The 22,516-nt window shown below is 34.4% G+C and overlaps 1 protein-coding gene across 1 annotated transcript in view; it reads left to right on the forward strand.

Annotated features, from left to right (window-relative positions):
* Positions 1 to 22,516, forward strand: part of TLL1 (tolloid like 1) — a 216,243-nt gene that overhangs the window by 89,948 nt on the left and 103,779 nt on the right. The window contains exons 2-6 of the mRNA XM_039249957.1: positions 1,465 to 1,572; positions 3,672 to 3,752; positions 5,492 to 5,644; positions 6,167 to 6,284; positions 16,019 to 16,197. Coding sequence (XP_039105888.1) covers positions 1,465 to 1,572; positions 3,672 to 3,752; positions 5,492 to 5,644; positions 6,167 to 6,284; positions 16,019 to 16,197 — 639 coding nt within the window. The remainder of the gene's footprint in view (positions 1 to 1,464; positions 1,573 to 3,671; positions 3,753 to 5,491; positions 5,645 to 6,166; positions 6,285 to 16,018; positions 16,198 to 22,516) is intronic.

The following is a 22,516-nucleotide window of genomic DNA, read 5'->3' on the forward strand; positions in this document are numbered from 1 at the left end:
TCTACACACCATTCATTACTTTGTCTCTATAATAGTGAAAGAGTGTAAGCATTTCCCTCCTTCATGCTTTTCCATTGACAGTAGGGCAGAAGAGAAGGGTTGATGAGAGAATTCTAATTTTAATGAATATTTTTCCACATGTTGAAGTGATAACCTTCCTTGAACGACTTTCTGTCTTCTGCCTCTCTAGATTTACACATAAATCTATCCCCTTCTTATATCATTTTGTATGAGGGAACTAAACTGAGTAAATAATTTTACATAATAAACTGTTGACCAAAGCCTAAAATATTATATTGCTTTCAGGATTGAAATTTCAATTTTATAAATTAACTAACATTATTAGCTAGTTTTTGATAGTGAAAATTCATAAATATTAAGTTTTAAGTCTACTGAAAGACAGTGATTGGAAAAGTATAGGGATTCTTTCACCTCCTAAAAATTTAATGTATTTTCCTCCTCTTCCATTTGGTTTTGCAAAAGAAAAATTTGAAGAAAATTTTGGAAAAGAAAATTTGTAAACCTGTATCAAGAAACACTATCCCAGAACTTCCAAGGCATTTGTCAATGTTTTAATCTCATGATTAATTTATTCTCTATTTTAAATTTGCTGTGTTTCCTAAAGTTATTATAGTTTGACATCTGGCAACACTAAGAGATTGATTAGCTTAGTTTTGGACTCAAATAAACAAGGAAGACAATTTTTTGTTATGTGGATGCATATTTCTGACTTTACAAGAGAAATCCACATATTGATATTCAAGAAATTATCTCATTTTTTCCCACAATGGTTTATAGAGCTTTATTTTATTAAGCAGCATAAAAGACTGGATATAAAAGATAGTGTGTTTTCAGGATTTGGGCAATGAATTTGAAGCTCCTGAAAATATGGACAATGTTTTATTTAATATTAAAGATCAAAAGTATAGTACCTAGTCATTGACTAAACAAATATTGACTCAAATATTTCATTTGGTATTTATTTATACATTTCACAGAAATTCAGGGGCAATGCCGTTTTCAGAGAAAGTGTATCATAATTATATAAAAATGCGATGAATAAGCTGTTGTGACAGTACAATATTTAGTTACTACTACCTCTCCTGCTGCTGGTTACAGGCATCCATTGCAAATTCAAACACTCTTCCATTTATTTGCAAATGAGCCATGAGTGCTGAATGCTTCCTTAGATCCCCCCATAAATTATTGACCTTTTGATTCAAAGAAATGACTTACTCCCTCCTCTCAAACATCAAAGTAAGAAAATGTGGGTCATAATCTTTTGTAAGTGTCTTATATTATACTCTTACAAGTTCAGTATTCTATTCAGTTATAATTACTTTCTGAAATATTTGTCTCAATGAATCACAGTTCCATAATTTTAGCAAAATTTTCTGATTAGCTTTGTTTGCATTGACTTTGTTCTTAAGTATTTTACATTTTAATTGAACTTTTCTTTTTTAGCTGTGTTTTGGGGTGATATTGCCTTAGATGATGAAGACTTAAGTATCTTTCAAATTGATAGAACAATTGACCTTACACAGAACCCCTTTGGACTTGGACATACCACAGGTATGGTTGATTGTTGGATTGAAATTGTGTTCATTCTGCAGAAAAGATACTTTTGAGATGCTAAAAGCACTCTTTCAATCACTTTTCACGTCCTGCTGAACGACTTCGATTTCATAAACATAAACGAACCTATTTGGAAATGTATATTTTCTTCATAGTTTTAATTTTATTTATTTAACAAACATTTTGTAACATTTACCATGACCAGACCTGATTTAAGTGCTTTGCAGATATTAACCTTTTGAATCTGCATAATAACCCTATGAGGGGTAGCTACTAATATTTTTACAAGTGAGATGATTGAATTAACTGTATTTCTTATTTTCTTCTTTCAACCGGTATAGTCTTTCCCATAATATTTACTTAGTTTGTTTTTAGAATATGAGAGATAACCATTTTATCAATTTTTTTCTATTTTAATGAAATACACAGAATTTTTTACAATTTTTATTTCCATAAAAAAGTTTAAATTGCTAAATATGAGGAACATTAATTATTGCCATCAGTTGTCTTGAAGCATTGTTTTTGTAAAATTCTATAATTACTTTTATCCTTATAGTTACCTTATAATTAACTAAGACTCTTCTTTTTTCTCATAATTAACCTTCTTCTAAAACTATTTATATGTGTTTCAGGCCTGTCTAATATGAAGTTATAACTGTTACAAAAGCGTCATTTCAAACATATAAGTGCCATCCTTCAAAAATGTTTCTTATAGCTCTTTAGGAGTGAACACATTCAAATATTACCTCATCTTTCTAGAATGTTCAATGAAAAAAATTTCAAAAATGTTTCTCAAGTAGCACAGCAAAAATGTGACTGTGTAATGCAAATAATCAAGCAGGTTATTAGTCAGTGGACGAACACTCTAGCTTATTTGCCTTATAAGGACTTGATTGATTTTTTCCTCCAAGAGGCTTATATAATGTAATGGTTTTTGTTATTAGTTTTATTTTTATTAGCTTTAATCTAGATAAATAAGTTTTGGTATTAATTTCAAAGGTGGGGGAAATATTGGAAAGAAATATTTCAAGGTCCAAGAACAGTTTGTTGTCTTTGTGGAATTCTGGCCCTTTCATCGTCTTAGCCTGAAGAGACTTATGAACCATACTCTGGTGATACGAATTCATCTGCACGTCTTCAGATATCATTACTGGTTATATTGGTCCATTGCTCAGTGATGACTTTTTGCTATTTGTCTATTGAAAATTCAGAAAGAATGGAAAATTCAGAAAGAGATGGAGATAAAATTGGGAGAGCATTTTAGTAAAGCCCTAGAATGAGAATCATAGGACTTGGATTTTCCTTAAATGCTCTGGTTTCTGGCTTAGGACAGGAAATCTGCCTTTTCTAGTCTTTTTCCAGTTGGTAAAACTGCAAAAAGACGTATTTTCTTATCCTGACCCCTTTTACCTTTTGAGCTATAAAATTCTTTACATCTATTTTAATAAGTGTTGCCAATTGCATAGCATCACAGAACATATTTTGCCGCTAGATATCCTTTTGGAATCTTGTGATGTTTTTCTAATTATGTGTTACTGTTTTTTATAACTTTTCAAAACTAATTTTTCTAGTTTTGTGTGAACATATTATAAAGCATGATATGCCTTTAAAAATTATTTCAAAATTGATCACAGCTTTGGAGCAAGACTTGCACTATACATTGGCTTTTCTAATGTTTTTATTTCCATTGGCTGATTTGTCTTCTGAAAATACTCAGTTTACATTGCAGACATAGCTGGAATGCAGTCAATAGGGCAGAACAACTTGCTGTCATCCTATAGAACACTATGTGATGTCAAGGTCACAGTGAAGAAAAATGTTCTGAATTATCAATAGATGACTCAATTGCTGTGATGTCCAAATAAAGTCATTTAAATTGCTCTCTGGATCCTCCCCACCCCCTTGATTCCTGGTACCAAAATTGTGTCTGTAGAACATTTACACTCCTAAGATTTATGGGTATTCATGACTCTAATACCCTAAGATCACATAAAAAAGTGTCCAAAGAGAAACCAATGTTGCCTGTTGCTATGGTTTATTTGCAAGAGCTTTAAAATACAACGAGTTTAACTTAACTATTTTCTTTTATTCTTAAGGTGGATTTGGAGACCATAGTATGTCAAAGAAACGAGGGGCCCTTTACCAGCTTATAGACAGGATCAGAAGAATTGCCTCTGGTATATCAATGTTTAAAGTTGCAGACGCTTGACTTGATGTACAGTAAATATTATACTAATAGCAGTTCAGTTTGACATTAATATGCAAAGTATGTGAAGTATATATGCTGAGAAAGTCCGTTATTCTTTTTTTTTTTTTTGCTGATGTGTAAGAACTTAAATTTGATTAATAGAACTTAAAATTGCAATGTTTTCTTAACTTATTTTCAGCTTCTCCTTATTATAAAATTATTTGGGGGTTATTTTACTGTTGATATTTATTTCCAATTCATTGGTATCACACGAAGGTGTTTTTACCAAGCATGGAACTAGATCAATTTTAATCAAATCAGAAAATGTTTAATCAAACAAAAGCTGTTTGTTTTGAAATAAAGTCCACTTAAAGCAAATTGACAAACCGATTTGTTAGATTAAGAAAATAGTCGAGAATGTTTGATCCTCCCAAAAATATACATAGAAAAACAACCTTCTGGTTTCATAATTAGTTAACACTTCTAGTATTGAATTTGTTAAGCACTATTTATAGATTTTAGAGTATTTAAGAGTTTTCTGTGCAAAGTTTATATCCTAATATTTTTAAATTGATGAATTATTAATTAAATTATTGACAGTACACACTACCAAGGAATAATTTTTCCAAGCAAAGATGCTTTGTTTCAGGATATTAAAAAGCTAGACCTGTTAGGGACATGGGAATAGGGGGATTAATTCAGTGTTTGTTGTGTCTGAAGTATAAGCCAGTGGGTTATTTGTGTCAGTGGTGATAGATGAATGGGAAGAAATAATAATGAAGATTTAGGAAAAACAAAAACAGTAACAAAAATATTTTGGGGTGTGTGGGTGGCTCAGTCAGTCGGCATCTGAATTTGGCTCAGGTCATGATCTCATGGTTTGTGAGTTCTAGCCCTGTGTCCGGCTGTGTGCTGACAGCTCAGAGCCTGGAGCCTGCTTCAGATTCTGCGTCTCCCACTCTCTCTGCCCCTCCCCCTCCTCTCATACTTTGTCTCTCCAGGTCTCTGAAAAATAAATATAAAATTTCTTTTAAAAAATGTTTTGAAAGGCCATCAAGTAAAATTAAATGACTACAGACTTGAAAGCTACCCCAGGAATAGACCTCATTTTATGTTGGCCTGTTCACATTTTGTACTGATCTCTAAATCATGCCAGGTCACCTGGATATGAATCCAGAGGAAATTTGAACACAGACTTACTGGCATCCCAGGAGGCCGAGACCGTATCTGTCTTAATATTATTTCACTTACCCTCTCTGTAATGTAATATTCAAATTTTAGGCTATACTATATAATATCAATCCTGATTTAAAAGAATGAAGGATTTAGCAAGAGTTAAGAGGAATTTTGAATATCTTGTGATTTTTTAAACAATGTCTATTTTATCATCTGGTGGTGAACTGGTAGTGCTCTTGTGTTAGACTGCATAAAACAGTTTTTTTGTGGCCTACAAGTCTGCCTGTCTTCTCTCCGTTGTTGACTGTTGTATGGGACTTCATTAAAGTTGCTAATAGAGCATCATTGAGAAATAGCATTTTGACATGAAATGCTTAAATATTTTAATGTTTTTCAAGTAGGTAATATAAGTGAAGTTCTTCTTTAATGCCTTGACTTTAGGCATATTTACACAAATATGTAAATAAGACATTTCAACTTTAGTCTTTTAAGAGGAAATGATTCCCTGACCGAGGACTTCTGTTTCACAGAATGTTTTAAATGTCACTGCAGGTTTGGAGCAAAACAACACAGTGAAGGGAAAAGTACCTCTAAAATTCTCAGGGCAAAATGAGAAAAATCGAGTTCCCAGAGCTGCTACATCGAGAACAGAAAGAATATGGCCTGGAGGTGTTATTCCTTATGTTATAGGAGGCAACTTTACTGGTAAGATATTCCCAGAGTGTTTATTTTTATAATGAGATATTATCATATGGATTAAGTGTGTATTTTTACAGAGTTTTATATATTAATATATAAAACATAGTATTGAATCAAACATGAGAAATATTCCACTCACCTCGGTGGTTAGTTTAGAGCATCTTTGGAATTGAAAAATATCATTAGTGTGGAGTTCTAAGGGTCAAAAGTGCTGCTTTGGTTTTTAAACTGAGTCTCAAATGTGCCCAGTAAGTCTGGAAGCTGATTTCTCTTCAACTGTCAGGAAGAATGTATGTCCCATTTATAGAGCTTTGTACACATACATTAAGGTAGTGAGTTCGAAACTTCTGATTATAAGGTGAGTGTCCATTCTTAAGAGTGGTCACTTGTGACGCTCCAGGCTCATATTTGTTGGTTGATGAGAGTGACGGCATTTGAACTGCCCAGGCAGACTGAGGATGAAGGAGCCAGCATGTGGCACTGTTCCCTGAGACAGATACTCTTATTAATATCCTGACATTTTTCCAGGCAGCCAGCGAGCCATGTTCAAGCAGGCCATGAGGCACTGGGAAAAGCACACATGCGTGACTTTTATTGAAAGAAGTGATGAAGAGAGTTACATTGTATTCACGTATAGACCTTGTGGGTAAGTGGAACTAGGAAATGGTTTAAGTACGTGTAGAAGGGGGAAAAATCCATAGGTAGGAGTCATTTCTGAATATTTGCTTGGCATTTTGCCTATGATAACGTGTGAATTTTACATAAGAAAATATGATACTTAAATTTTTCTAAATGTTTATTATTTTTGAGAGACAGCGTGTGAGCAGGGGAGGGGCAGAGAGAGAGGCAGATGCAGAATCCGAAGCAGGCTCCAGGCTCTGAGCTGTCAGCACTGAGCCAGATACAGGGCTTGAACTCACAGAGTGCGAGATCATGACCTGAGCTGAAGTCGACCATTTAACCAACTGAGCCACCTAGGTGCCCCAAGAACATATTATATTTAAAATAGATATTTTCTTTGATCACACACTTTGTACATCTACCCCAAGTGTATTTCTCCACCAGGTCAACTACTTTTCTTTGTGTTACAACTGTAACAGCGGTATTGCCCACATCTCACTCATCTGAAGTGGAAACTTTAGTAACACTGTCTGATGATTGTCTTGTGCTCCCTCTAAAACCTATGCAGTAAGATTTCACTGATATTCAGTGGGTCTGTTGATTTCCACCTATATTCTATGTCAGTGCCTCAGTCCATATTCATCTCTTTGTCATGCCACACCTGATCTATTCCAAATGCTCTGCCTTGTTCCTTCACCAATTTACTGCTACTAGAATTATCTTCAAAAAGTGCTGGTCAGAGCAAGGTACCACACTTTTTGAGGTTTTTCAATGCTTCCTCATACACTGGTGCTTTCTAGATTTTCTTACAGGAAGATAACAAATACTCTCCAAAACAACTGTTCCGTAAATTGTGAAAGGGTGTGTTAAATTTCAGTAGGTATTTCTGCAGCAATGTGCTAATGAACATTATGAATATTCAACCAACTGAAGAGAATATAGAATCCAGTGTTTTTAAAACTGTCTTAAAAACGAGAACACCCATGCCACTCTTTCAAAAGTGAAGAATGTACATCAGTATCCCGAAACACATTTGGGGAAATGTTAGCCTGAGAATAAAATCCAAATCCCTTGATATAACATTTAAAGAATGCCGTGAACTTACCACAACTTCCATCTGCAGCCTCTCCTCCGCCACATCTCTGCACACATCCCATACTCTAGCCAAGTTACAGGAATGGCAGCTCTCCAACCATTGCTGTATCCTCTACAGACGTTTTACTCTGAAAGTTTTCGAGTTTCTCTCCCTTCTACTTCCGCATTTGAATACTTGATTAAATTCAGATGGAATTGGTGTTTGTTTGCTAAGAATACTTGACAGGGTTTGCTGTCTACTTTACATTATATCCAGTCAGGAGGCATGTGTGCTGGTCTGCCACTTCAGTGATGCTGCTGTTGACCAGTAGATTCCAGGAGTGACAGCCAGGTCCCTCCATTGTAAAAGTTCCCATCATTGCAAAAGAGTGATGTTCTAATATTGCTTTTTCTTTTTATCCCTTCTACAGTTATTAGCTAGAATCCTTGTATAAAGAGGGATGTTCTCTAGTGAGCTATAACTATTTGAATACCCTCTAGTATAGTTTATAATAAAAAAGTAAAAATAAATGCTTAATTCCTTTAGAGGAAATAGTTCTTGTCAATCACATATATTTTTTGGGGAGAAATCTATATATTTCACTAGGTACTGGGAGAGGATTATGTGATCTGGCTTTGTTCTACCATCTATTCCTAGAACATTTAACCTCACTTAAAAAGTAATCAATTTTAGAGGCACCTGGGTGGCTCAGTCAGTTAAGCGTCCAACTTCGGCTCAGGTCATGATCTTAAAATTCGTGGGTTCGAGCTCCGCATCAGGCTCTGTGCTGACAGCTCAGAGCCTGGAGCCTGCTTCAGATTCTGTGTGTCTCCCTCCCTTTCTGTCCCTCCCGAGTTTGTGTTCTGTCTCTCTCTCTCTCAAAAATAAACAAACATTTAAAAAAAGTAATCAGTTTTAAGTAAAAGTTTTAAAAAGAAATCAGTTTTAATTTTGGTCCTAGATAGGGGCAGAAATTTTACATTATTGCCTTTCTCTGTAGTTTTGGATAATATCATAATTTTTTAGTTTTGACTTATTAAACTAATGTTTTTGTTCCAAATTACTTTAAATTTAGCTTGACAAGTTTCGGTCACATTTGAAATACCTCCTAGTTCCTTATATCTAATAAGAATGGATATAGCTCAGCTTACATATTTCTAAATACATAATGTATTCGCATCAATACATCTTTCTTTTTTCTTTACCACCTTTCAGTTTTGTGAAACAAATACAAGCAAAGCACTGGCATTTATTATTTTATTGATAAATTTCTGTGTGTAACAAATTCATATTTATACTCATTTTCTTTCATTAATTTGGCTTTTTTTTCCAAATTTTTCATCTTGTTTCTGCTAAACAATTTTTCCCATTCACTATATTTTCTTCATTTTTTGCTTGTGCTCTTCTGATTGCTTGGAATGCCTTTACTTCCATTGTCATTAGTGGAAACCATTTGCATATTTCCTTCTCACCCCCTTCTGAGCTGCCCTCTGTGGGACATTGCTCTACCCACAGCTGTAACAGTGACATTCCCACCATTGGTTCATCTGTCCACCTTCATCAGTGCTTATCTCTGTGTCCCTTAGGACACCTAGTGTGCTGCTTTCTAGATAGGTAATCAAGAAAATCCTGACAATTTATGCATCAGCTAAAGAACATTGTATGTAATCCTAAAATAAAATTATGTAAGAATTTAAGGAGGTATTGAAGAGCATGCACTTTAATGATTACTGTAATGATTTTAGAGAACTGGAAACTGAAGGTGTGAATTGCTGTCAGATCTTTAAATCTGTATTTGCACTCTTGGAGTTAAACTCTTGAGTATTATATATACATTTAATTTGACTGTTATGGTAGTAATATTGCATTTGATGATTTCTCTTGATACTCAACTTCTCTGTAATTGTTATAAATGAATGTTGTAAGTGTTTAAATAAACATTTTCAGTAATGGAAATGGTGATACATTTTATAAGCATAGACCATTGGCTTGCTAATCATTCTAACTATTTTGTGACCTCTAAATTTCATTTGGAACTACCATTATTGGCCATAATTTTATGAAACAACTATTTCATCATTTAGGAGATTGTTCTATGATAATGCTGCATTTACATCTCATAGAAATTAATCAAAATTATTAAAGAGTTTGGTTATTGGTAATTACACAAAATACTGAAGGCCACTGCAGTCAGATATATGTCAAGTCAAACACCTAACACTCCTATTGGATTTTAGTATTGTGTCTTTTATCTCATAAGAGCTGTTGCATGTAGGGCATTGAATTTAATAATATCCAGTGTAAATCTTCATTGAATACAGAGAGCCTGTAAGGTAGTGCCATTAGTATTAACGGCAACATTAACCAGTTCTATTTCTGGCTTTGAAATGGCAGGCAAACACATCTCACCACTTCATATCACTTTTTTCATTTTGATTTTAGTTTACCCACTAAGGCCACTTGTAGCTATTGTAGTTTTTTTTTTAATGATAATTGTTTTCTTTTGAGAGAGAGAGAGTATAAGCGGAGTGGGGCAGAGAGAGGAAGAGAGAATCCCAAGCAGGCTTCACTCTGTCAGTGCAGAGCCCAATGCAGGGCTCAATATCATGACCATGAGATCATGACCTGAGCTGAAATCAAGAGTCAGAAGCTTAACTGACTGAGCCACCCAGGCACCTTGCTGTTGTAGTTTTTAACAAACAAAACAAAACAAAACAAAACAAAACAAAACAAAACAAAACAAAAGTTAGGTTAGGCATCTGACTCTTGATTTCAGCTCAGGTCATGATCTCATCGTGGTGAGATGGAGCTCTGTGTGGGACTCCATGCTAAGCGTGGAGCCTGCTTCGGATTCTCTCTCTCCCTCTCTCTTTCTCTCTCTGCCTCCACTTGCACTCCCTCAATGCTCTCTCATTCAAAATAAATAAATAAACATTTAAAAGATAAAATAAAAAGATGAAAATAGAATCTAAAATAATGTCAATATTAATAGGAGAATTATTAAATAGAAAACAATTGTACCATTTAGCATATTGTATTTCCCACCCTATTCTGCTAGAATCAGCTTTTATTCGGTAAATATTTATTGGGTGCCTAATTCTGTATCACATCTTTGGTAAGTGGGAAAATAATAAAATTTTAAAAAGCAGATGGTAAAGTTCAGAACTTTTTGGCATTTGATATCTTTGATCCAGCTTCAATGGGGCGTATGCTTTAGCTATCTCTTCCTAGGTTGACAAAAGTTTAAACTTAACTATAAATATTTTTTAGTGAATATTTATTGTCATGAGTGGCATTTGTTTATTTCACAAGATGATTAATTATTAGCAAAATGAGAGATCATTTTATAGCAACTTGTTTGACTTATTTCTTTGTAAGGAAGACATTTATATATTATTTTTGTCTACTATACAAGCTTATATTGCTGAATAGCCTCTATTTTTAAAGCATAACATTTTTTTTATCCTTATATTAGTTTCAGATGTACAGTGCTGTGACTCAACAATTCCATACATCATCTGGTGCTCATGTCAACAAGTGCACTCCTTAATCCCCATCACCTCTTTAGCCCAACCCCCACTCTCCTCAACTCTGGTAACTATCAGTTCATTCACTGTAGTTAAGAGTTTGTTTCTTAACTTTGTCTCTGTCTTTCTCAGACTTATTTCACTTAGCATAATACTCTCTAGCTCCATTCAGGTCATTGCAAATGGCAAGATTTCATTCTTTTTTATGGCTGAAGACTATTCCACATCTTCTTTATCTATTCATCAGTCAGTGCACACTTGGTTGATTCCATATCATGACTATTGTGTTGTAAATAATGTAAATGTAAACATAGGGTGTATGTGTCCCTTTGAATTTGTGTTTTTGTATTCTTTGGGTAAATACCCAATAGTACAATTGCTGGATTGTAGGGTAGTTCTATTTTTAAGATCTGGAGGAATCTCCATATGGTTTTCCAGAGTGGCTATACTAGTTTGCATTTCCACCAACAGTGCACAAGTGTTCTTTTTTCTCCATACCCTAGCTAACACCTCTTTGTTTCTTGTGTTGTAGATTTTAGCCATTCTGACAGGTATAAGGTGATAGTTCATGGTAATTTCGATTTCTATTTTTCTGATTGTAAGTGATAACTAACATCTTTTCATGTGTCTGTTGGCTATCTGCAGGTCTTCTTTGGAGAAATATCTGTTTTCGTCTCCTGTCCATGTTTTAACTGGATTATTTGTTTATTTTGGTGTTGGGTTTGATACGTTTTTTTATGTTTTGGATACTGACCCTTTATCAGATATGCCATTTGCAAATATCTTCTCCCATTCAGTAGATTGCCTTTTAGTTTTGTTGACTGTTTCCTTCGCTGTGCAGAAGCTTCTTGTTTTGAAGTACTCCAGTAGTTTATGTTTGCTTTTGTTTCCCTTGCTTCAGTATACATATCTAGAAAGAAGTTGCTACAGCCAGTGTCAAAGAGGTTACTGCCTGTGTTCTCCTCTAGGAATGTTATGGTTTCAGGTCTCACATTTAGGTATTTAATCCATGAATATCCTGTATTTTGTATTACCTCTCTGACTCTTCTAGATAGTTTCTTGAACAATCTTACTGTTTTCCTATCTGCTAATTTTTAATGATTCTTTAAAAACAACTAACCAAACAAATAAAATTTGTACTAACTTATTCACCTATTTTTTAGATTTTGTGTTTCAAATTTGTCTTTAGCTTTGGTCAGTTTGGTTTTTCAGATTATGGCAGTAGTCACTTGTTCATCCTTACCTATAGCGTTTTCATTTTGTGCCACTTACTGTACCAATTTGACTGATTATAAAATTGAATGTGAGGTGTTTTTCTCTGCAAGGAGGTTATAGTTCGGCAGAAGAGGTGTGCCAGCCAGAATTCCTGCTTGCAGACAGCAGGGACTGGTTAATTTAAGCAGAAAAAGATGACTTGTTGGATTACTACGTGACTTACAGAATTACACTAATGGAAAAAGTAGAAAACCAGATTGAGGAGGTATTGAGGTAAGAGTATGTTTAACCTCTGGCCATAAGCATCTTCACCTCTGCTTTAGGTGCTCTCTGCTAGCCACCAGATCCTTAGCTCCCTCCTGCACTTATGAGATCTGTTCTTTTAACAAATATTTATTAATTTATTTATTGTAAAAATCATCTTTTCCCAGTTTCGTTACAATATAAATAGCATAAAATATTATATTCATTTAAGGTGCCTACCACGAAGTGTTGATATATGTGTACATTGTGAAATGATTCCCACACGGGGCGTCTGGATGGCTCAGTTGGTTAAACATCCAGCTTCAGCTCAGGTCATGATCTCGCAGTTCAGGAGTTCAAGCCCCATGTCAGGCGGAGTGCTGACAGCTCAGAGCCTAGAACCTGTTTCGGATTCTGTGTCTCCCTTTCTCTCTGCTCCTCCCATATTCATGCTCTGTCTGTCTTTCTCTCTCTCGAAAATAAAGAAACATTAAAAATTTTTTGAAATGATTCCCACAATAAATTTAGATAGCAGACATCACCTCATGTAGTAGCAACATTTTTATTTTCCTGATGAGAACTTTTAGATTTGCTCTCTTAGCAACTTTGTAGTATGTGATACAGTATTATTGTATTACAGTACTGCTCTGCATTACACCTGCAGGGCTTTTTTATCTTATAACTGGAAGTTTGTACCTTTTAAATCCTTTCACTCATTTGATCCACCCCCCACTTCCCACCCCAAGCTCTTGCAATTACCAGTCTGTTCTCTGTATCTATGGAGCTGTACTACGTGCCTGACTATATTTTAGGGGCTAGAGATATCACTATATAAAGCATGTAAGTTGTCTGCCTACAAATAGCTTATATTCTAGGATAAGAAGTCAGAAGAAAACATGAAAATATATGAAATGTAAAATGTATTAATAGACCATAAATTCAAGGACAAAAAGGAAAGCAATGTAAATGGGATGGAAAGGCACTTGCACAAAAACTTGAAAAGGCAGATGAAACAAGTCACACGCTGCCTGGGAGAATAGAGTTCCTGACAGAGGAAATCACCAGTAAGAAGGCTTTAAGGCAAGAGCTTGTCCGTATGCTCAAGGCACAGCAAAGAGACTGCATGGCTCAGGTAGAGTGATTACAGGGACAGGAATAGGAGAGGGGTCCTTATGGTAAGACATTTATGTGTGAAGATCATGTAGGTTCTTGCAGTTATTTGTAAGTATTGTACTTTAGAGTTTCCTCTGAGTAAAAGAGGGTTTTATTAATCAGCTGAAACAATTTATGTCATTGTAATACATGACCTTTAAAGTTCAGTGGCTTAGAGTAACAGATATTGATTCCTTATTTCTGTTGCCTGTCCATCACTGGTTGTCTGTGTTTCACTCCAGAGTTACCACTTTAGTATTCAGTCTGATGGCAAAATCTCTTTTTAGAACATTGCAGTTGTGGCAGATGAAACAGAGACAATATTGCCAACCACAATGACTATTAAACAGTCTCTCAGAATTTACAGTTTGTGCTCACATGACATTATTCAGAGCAAGTCACATGACCAAACTCAACATCAATGGTGTAAGGAAGGAAGTATAATTATCTTCCAGTGTGGGGTAATGAATATTTTTGAACATTGACACGATTTGCTATAGAACCATCAGAGAATATTGAGAAGAGGCATAATATGACTTTACAGTTTTAAATAATTTCAGTGTTGAGAAGACTGCTGTGGAAAGGACATCTTCATGGGTATCATGATAGATTGTAATATAGGCAACTTCCAAAAGTGCTTTGGTCCCCCAGTCAGAGCAAAGGTAAGGAGTAGCAGGTTTTAGATTAGTTGATTACTCTCTGTGGTTTAGAGACTCTCTGTGTTGCTTCTTTATAGATGGTGAAGGTTTTTCTTGAGAAGATAGAACTTTTGGTGGTCAAGCTTTAAGAGCATCATACAAATTAGAAACAAAAGAAATCAAAAGCTGTATACAAGAAAATAGCATCAACCTGAGCTACATTAGGAGCTAATACCGAGACATCCTTAAATCATTTTTTAATAAACTGCACATATTACTCTGTCATTCTAAACCTAATTGTTTGTGCATGTATTTAGTTATGTACTCATCCGAGTGTCCAGAATTATTATCTCCCTCAAACCATAGAAGTCAAACCACCACATTTTTCTTCTTTCACAGGACCATTCTACAAGTCAGAGGGAAATATATTTTTATTTTCTGTTATGGAATCCCATTTTACTTATTGGAACTTGTTTTGGATGAAATTATGGTAAAAGAAAGCGTTTTAGATTAAATAAGTTGACCACATGGCTTGACCATCTCCCAGATTTTGATTTGTGAAGTATTTTCTTATTTGAATATAACTAGCAAGAATGACTCAGCATGTGTTATTTAGTTGCTATATAATTATCAGATGTTGGTTTAACTACTTCTGCTCTATGGCAGTAATGATTCAGTTTAAATTTCTCCAACATTTGAAGTTTTGTGTTTTTCTACATCTAATACTTTTCAGTTTCATTATTTAATAACTACCTGTATATAGATTGAAAAAATACTATTAAAAATAAGAGCAAAACCAAAATTCCCTGATTTTTTTCCCCTACCAGCTACCTCTTTTTTTGTTATTGACTTATCAAGCTTCATTAACTGTTATAATAGATTCATAAATAATAAATCTGTGGTATAGGTTAAGATGCTTAAAGCTTTTAAAGCTTACAGAAATAATTGCCATGACAAACATTTGTATTTGTGAACAATCAAAAGGATTATCGAATATACTTACTCTGGAAACTGAAAATTTGTGAAATTCCATTGAATCATTTGGGCAATTAATTTTTGGCAATTTTCTCTTTTAATTTACTAAATTAAAAAAAGTGTTCAGTGTCTGGTGTATCATGGTTACTAACTATCCAAGACCAATTACTTGCCCTCAACCGCTGTCTCAAGGGGTGATCCTATAGAAAAGTATTTTAATGTAAGCACTAATTATCAAAGTTTTAGATATAATTATATTTATATAGCAAATGTCATAATTATGCCAGTTGTTGATTTTTCTTCACCAGTTAACTTTGGATAATTTACCTTTTGAAACTAATTTTCCTCCATTGACTCCTTCTAAGTTTTCTTCTTTAAATAAATTCTCCCAGGAGTAGGAAAAGTAACTCCGTTTTTGATTAACTGTCTTTCATAAAAAAAAAAATCTAATCCTGTTTTTCTTAAAGAGGAAAAATAACCTTTGTTTTTATATTCAAAACTGAAATAATGGATTATTGCCAGATAACCATAGTGACAAAGTAATTACCCACCAAAGTCGATAGATTATGAGAATAAAAAAAACTCTATTAGAAATAAAAGTGGGCTGATAAGTCTTGAGTTTAACTGTATGTTTAAAAGCACATTAATCACCATTGTAAGTACCTTATTTCCTGATACCTTTTGAGTACTCTTAAAGATGACTTAAAACATATATTGTAACATATGAGTTAGTGAAAAAGCACTTCCAGTGATTATGTGGGGACTTATGTTGTATATGAGTTTACCAGGATGCTAGAAATGAGCTGTGTTTGTTGATGAAAGACCTCTGAATGTATTGGACTTTGTAGGTCATCATAATTCTTGGCAAAAGTTTCACCATACTGTAACTCATTTATCATTGCCACCACCATCTCCCTTTTCTCCTTTATTGCAGATGCTGCTCTTATGTGGGTCGGCGGGGAAATGGACCTCAGGCAATCTCTATTGGCAAGAACTGTGATAAATTTGGAATTGTTGTTCATGAATTGGGCCATGTGATAGGCTTTTGGCATGAACACACACGGCCAGATAGAGATAACCATGTCACTATCATAAGAGAAAATATCCAGCCAGGTGAGAGACTTAGAATATGTTGGGTTTAAGGTTGACAGAATATTTTTTTTTAGTTGTGTTTAGAGTATTTATGTTTTAAGTTTTCTTTAAAAAATGTGAACTGATTTTTTTTGATATGGTAAACTCAGCATTTTGCTGATTAAAAAAATACTTGTGATGGTATTATATTTTTAATTTGTTTTCCTTCAGACTGGATGATTTTTGGTGCTTCTTATGCTTGATCTTTTTTTCTTAAGGTTTAGCTGTTTTATTTCTAAACTTCTGTGCTTTTCAAGAATGGGTGTAGGCTATTGAACCACAAATTAATATTATTAAAATTTACAGCATTTTTAATACTTAGCTCTATAATTTATGTGGTAGGAATTTAGAAAAGATCCAGTGTTTGACATGAAATGTGCTGCTACCATAGAAATCTATATTATACTAGGAACAATTTTTGGAGAATGTTTCAGGGAAATGACTCATTTCCAGGACAGTCTAAATAGTTTCTTTGAGAATTCTCCTTAAACTACCCTAAAGATAAATTCTGGAGAATTTTTTCAGTAATTGAAATATCAGATATAATTAAAATTTAATTTTCTCTGATAATTGATGTGTTATAATAGCTTTATTTTAAAGCTTTGTATTTAACTTTCATAAATTCATGAAATCAGTACATATCAATTACCAAAAGATTAAATTCTGTTTTTTTGGAATCATATTATACAGTCATATGTATTTCAAGCATTAGAAAAGTAAATGTGTGTTCTTTTTTCCTTATTCATGGCAGGTTTGAAGTTACAAACATTGAATTCCTTTGAATTTCTTATAATTAACAGTATTGATCTGTTTATTTGCTCATCACATATTTGGTTCTACCTATTTATTGAGGCATTATTAGATGATGAAAATGCTGCCGTGAAAAGTATAAGGCTTACTGTGGGGTATGTGCATATATATACATGATTACAAGTGGGTGAGAAAAGTAATATTAGTCATATAATGAGAATACTGTCAAGTCCAGGCAGTGTGTAACAAAATGCCTTAGTGAGTCAAGGAAAATGCCACAAAAGAACTGAAATTTAGAAGTAAAGTAGAAATGTTCAAAGTGCACCAAAGGGTTATAGAATTTCCAAGCTGAAAAGAATCATCATGATCATAGCTATAATTACAGAAAATGGAATCATTTTTATTTTCTCATTATGGCTACATGGTAAGTTGCAAATGGGAGAATTACCTAATGAGGTTACATCATACGGGATGTTCTATATGAAGCTAGGGAACTTAGATTTTATCTTTTTTGTAATGTTTATTCATTTTTGAGAGAGAGAGAGTGTGTGTGTGAGGCAGTGGAGGGACAGAGAGAGAAGGAGACACAGTGTCCATGCTCTGAGCTGTCAACACAGTTCCCAGCATAGGACTTGAACCTGTGAACCGCAAGATCATGACCTGAGCTGAAGTCTGATGCAACCCAGGTGCCCCAGATTTTATATTTTAGCTACTGGAGAATAATTGAGGATTGAAATCAGAACAAGTTCAGATTTTCAAAGAAGAAAACAAAAAGAATTCTTTCAGCTTTGAGATCCTTAACTGAGAATGGGGAAGTGGGAGTGGAGAGGATGAACTTAAGGAATCTGTAAGAGGATTAAATAAGTAATTTATAAGTGATGACTAAGTCTTCAGTCAAGGAAGTGCAGTTCAAGAAGAATAAGAGGGAATGACCTTTCAAATATATTTTAAGAGGAACACTAACAAGGGGGAAAAAATCTTCAAGGATTTATTTTAGGCAACAGGATGAATGGTGGCACCATCAAATGAAGGAAGAAATATGGATAAAGCAACATATTTTTTTTAGAATGAGAAAGACAGATAATGATTTTATTTAGCATACTCTTGATTTTGAGAAGCCATTGAATTATCCAAATGGAAATGGTTAGTACACAAAGGAAAGGTGAATCTACACTTCAGCCTGTATCTAGAGATGGAAATATGATGGTAGATTTGACTGTCTAGGGAAACATTGAAGGGAGAAGAAAAAACGCCTGAGGATAGAATGTGGGATATTGCAAAAAATCCCCCCAAAGACCAGTAAGATTTGGTCTAAAAGGTAGAAGAAAGATCATTGAATATGATGAGCTAAGGAAGAGGGCATTTCAAGACTAAGAAAACAGGAGAAGAAAAGAGCATGTTTCAAAATGGCAGTCTAGGAATATCCTGAACTTACTTCCTCCCACAGACACAACAAACTACAGCTATGCATGGAATAATTTCTCTGAAAAAAAATCCTGATAACTAGATGAACAGGGCCTATACAACAAAGGATAAAAGGGCCACATGGAGATGGGGTTGGAGAGGTGGAAACATACCTGCTGCCAAAAAATCCAATTCTAGGCATGATGACCCATGAGAAGAGATCTCAAAAGTACAGCACTTTCTCCTGAGGAGCAAGGGGTTTGTACCCTACATCAGACACTCAAACTTTAGGTCCTATATGGGAAAGATGAGCCCCCAAACATAAAAGCATGAGGGACTGTATCTAGAAGAAGAATAGAACTGTAGGGAGCGGAGAATCTGCCTTTCAGGAGCTCACATGCAGAGTCACTCACCCCAGGACCTAGTGCAAAAACAGCAGCTTGAAAAGCACCTAGTCCATATGTGAAGCAGACTCAATTACTAGTCTTAAAGTGACCACTAGACAGACAAGAATGTGTGGGACTCTCCAGGGACAGAAGGATGGATAGTTGCCATTTTTTCAATATCTTTCTGCCTCTTAATACCAACACTGGTAGGTGTCATTTTAGCAATCTTTGTCTTACCTGCTTGTGCAGGTAGGTGCAACCCTCCTCACCATGCCTCAGCTATGCCACAGCAAGTTGGAAGAGCGCCCTGCCCCACACCAGAACCATGCCACAGCCAGCCAGACAAGAGGCCTGCCCTCCCAGGCCACAGATTTACCACAGCTAGTCAAATGCCCCACACCTCCTGTGCCATAGCCATACCACAGCCAGGCAAGTACCTCACTCCCTTCTGTGCTACAGCCACGGCTCTGCCTCAGCTGGTGGATGCATGTACCCCACACAGAGGATACCTTGGATTGCCTGGCTCTGGTAGCCAGGGGGATTTTGCTCCCTGTATAGAAGGGTCATCTTCTACACAAGGCCAGTTCTTCAAAACGGGGAGATATAGCTGTTCTGCTTAATACATGGGAACAAATACAGAATCAGGCAAAACGAGACAGGGGAATATGTTTCAAATTAAAGACAAGACAAAACCTCAGAAAATTACCTTAATGAAACAGAGATACATAGTCTACCTGATAAAGAGTCCAAAGTAGTGGTCATAAAGATGCTCACTTAACCAGGGAGAAGAATGGATGAATACAATGAAAACTTAAACAAAGAAAATATAAGAGTGTACCAAATAGAAGTTACAGAGTTGAAGAATACAATAATGGATGAAAAATACACTAGAGGGATTCAACAATAGACTGGATAAAGCAGAAGAATGTATCAGTGAACTGGAAAACAGAGCAATGGAACTCACCTAGAGTAGCAAAATGAAAAAAAATTTTAAAAGGTGGAATATCTTAAGGGCTTATGGGACAACATTAAGCAAAATAGTATCTGTGTATATGAGTCCCAGAAAGAGAAGAGAAAGAAAGGCACAGAAAACTTATTTGAAGAAATCATGACTGAAAACTTCTTTAATCTGAGGATAGAAACAGACATCCAGTTTCAGGAAGCCCATAGAGTTTCCAATAAGATGAACCCAAAGAGTTCCACACCAAGACACATTATAATTAAAACATTGAAAGTTAAATATAAATAGATCATCTTAAAAGCAGCAACAGAAGAAAGCTTGTTATATACAACGGAAATCCCATAAGTTCATCAGCAGAATTTTTAGAAGAAACTTTAGCAAAACAGAAGAGAGTGGCATGACTAATTCAAAATACTGAAAGAAAAAAAAAAAAAAACTTCCAATGAAGAATATTCTACCAAAGTTATCATTCAGAATTGAAGGAGAGAGAAAGAGTTTTCCAGACAAGCAAAACCTTAAAGGAATTCATCACCATTAAACTAGACTTATAAGGAACTGTACAAGGACATCTTTAAAAAAATTTATTTTAGTGTTCATTTGTTTTTCAGAGAGAGAGGGAGAAACAGAGCCTGAGCAGGGGAGGGACAGAGATAGAGGGAGACCAAAATCTGAAGCAGGCTTCAGACTCTGAGCTGTCAGCACAGAGCCCAACATGGGGCTTGAACTCATGAACTTTGAGACCATGACCTGGGGTGAAGTTAGACACTTGACTAACTGAGCCACCTAAGTGCCCCTAAAAGGACTTCTTTAAACAGAAAAGCAATGATGATAATTAATGACAATAAAACATATAAAAGTAAAACTGCCACTGGAAAAGGTAAATATATAGTAAAGGTAGCAAATTAATAACTGATAAAGCAAGTATGAAATAGGTAAAAAGAAAAGAGTAGTCAAATTAACTATAATAATCAGTTAAAAGATACATAAAATAAAAAAATTGAAAATGTGAAATCAAAAACAAAACATGGGCAGGGGGAGTAGGACTGTAGTTTTGGAATGTATTCAAATTTAAGTTGTTATCAACTTAAAATAGACTGTTCTATACCTAGAGTAGCAAAATGAAAAAAAATTTAAAAAGGTGGAATATCTTAAGGGCTTATGGGACAACATTAAGCAAAATAATATCTGTGTATATGAGTCCCAGAAAGAGAAGATTGGATATAGGATGTTATATGAGAACCTCACAGTATAACCACAAAGCAAACACTTACAGTGAATACCCAAAAGAAAATGAGAAAGGAATCTAAATATAACACTAAGGAAAGGTATCAAATCACAAGGATAAAAAGAAAGAGAAGAAGAGAGAGGAATTATAAAACAAGTCAGAAAACAGTCAACAAGATGGCAATAAATACATACCTATCAATAATTACTTTAAATGTAAATGGACTGAATACTCCCATCAAAAGATATAAAGTGGCTGAATATTTTAAACTACTCATCTATATGTTGACTATAAGAAACTTATTTAAGAACTAAGGACACCAGACTGAAGGTGAAGGAATGGGAAAAAAAGATATTTCCCCCACTGAGTCACTGAAGAATTTAAAAGAGAAATTTAAAACTAGCTAGATACAAAGGAAAACAGGAATATGATATACCAGAATCTATGAAATGCAGTAAAAGTGATTATAAATGGTTAAGTTCATAGCAATACAAGCCTATCTCAAGAAATCACAAAAAAGAAAAAAGAAAAAAAAAGCTCAAGTAAACAATCTAACTTTACACCCAAAATAACTAGAAAAAAAAAAAAATGAAGCCAAAGTTAGTAGAAGGAAGGAATTAATGGAATAGAACTTAATAGACAATAGAAAAGATCAATAAAATTAAAAGCTGGGCCTTTGAAAAGATAAAATTGATAAACTTTTGTTTGTATCAATCATAAGATTATACAACCTTCCAAGACTGAATCACAAGGAAATAGAAAATCTGAATATACTAATTACTTATCAAGAGATTGAATTAGTAACTAAAAAGCTCCCAACATACAAAAGCCCAGGACCAGAAGGCTTCATTGGTAAATTCTACTTAATATTCAAAGAAGATGTAATACCTATATTTCTCAAACTATTCCAAAAAATTGAAGAGGATGAAATGCTTCTGAACTCATCTTACAAAGTCAGCATTACTCTAATACTAAAATCAGACAAGGGCAGCACAAAAAAAGAAAATTACAGGCCAATATCCCTCATGAATATAGAATCAAAAATCCCCAGTGAAGTATTAGCAAACATTAGTAAACCAAAATAATCCATTAAAAAGATCATACACTATGATCAAGTGCAATTTATTCCAGGGATACAAGGAAGCTCGAACATGTGCAAATTAATCATTGTGATATACCACATTAACAAAATATAAAAATCAGGGGAAAATGGGTGATGGGCACTGAGGAGGGCACTTGTTGGGATGAGTACTGGGTGTTGTATGCAAGTGATGAATCACAGGAATCTACCCCCAAAACTAAGAGCCCACTGTACACGTTGTATATTAGCCAATTTGATAATAAATTATATTAAAATAATAATAATAATTGGAAACAAAAAACCCCAAAATATACAAATCATATGATCAATTCAATAGATACAGGAAAAGCATTTGACAAAATTCAACATCTATTTATAATAAAAACTCTTAACAAAGTGGGTATAGAAGGACATACATTGTCTATATATTGACCTAATAAAGACCATATATCTCAAAATCACAGCTAATATCTTTTTTTTTTTTTTTTTTTTTT

This window comes from Hyaena hyaena, unplaced genomic scaffold, assembly GCF_003009895.1.
Source record: "Hyaena hyaena isolate Hyena2069 unplaced genomic scaffold, ASM300989v1 scaffold_356, whole genome shotgun sequence".
In the NCBI taxonomy this organism is placed as follows: Eukaryota; Metazoa; Chordata; class Mammalia; order Carnivora; family Hyaenidae; genus Hyaena; species Hyaena hyaena.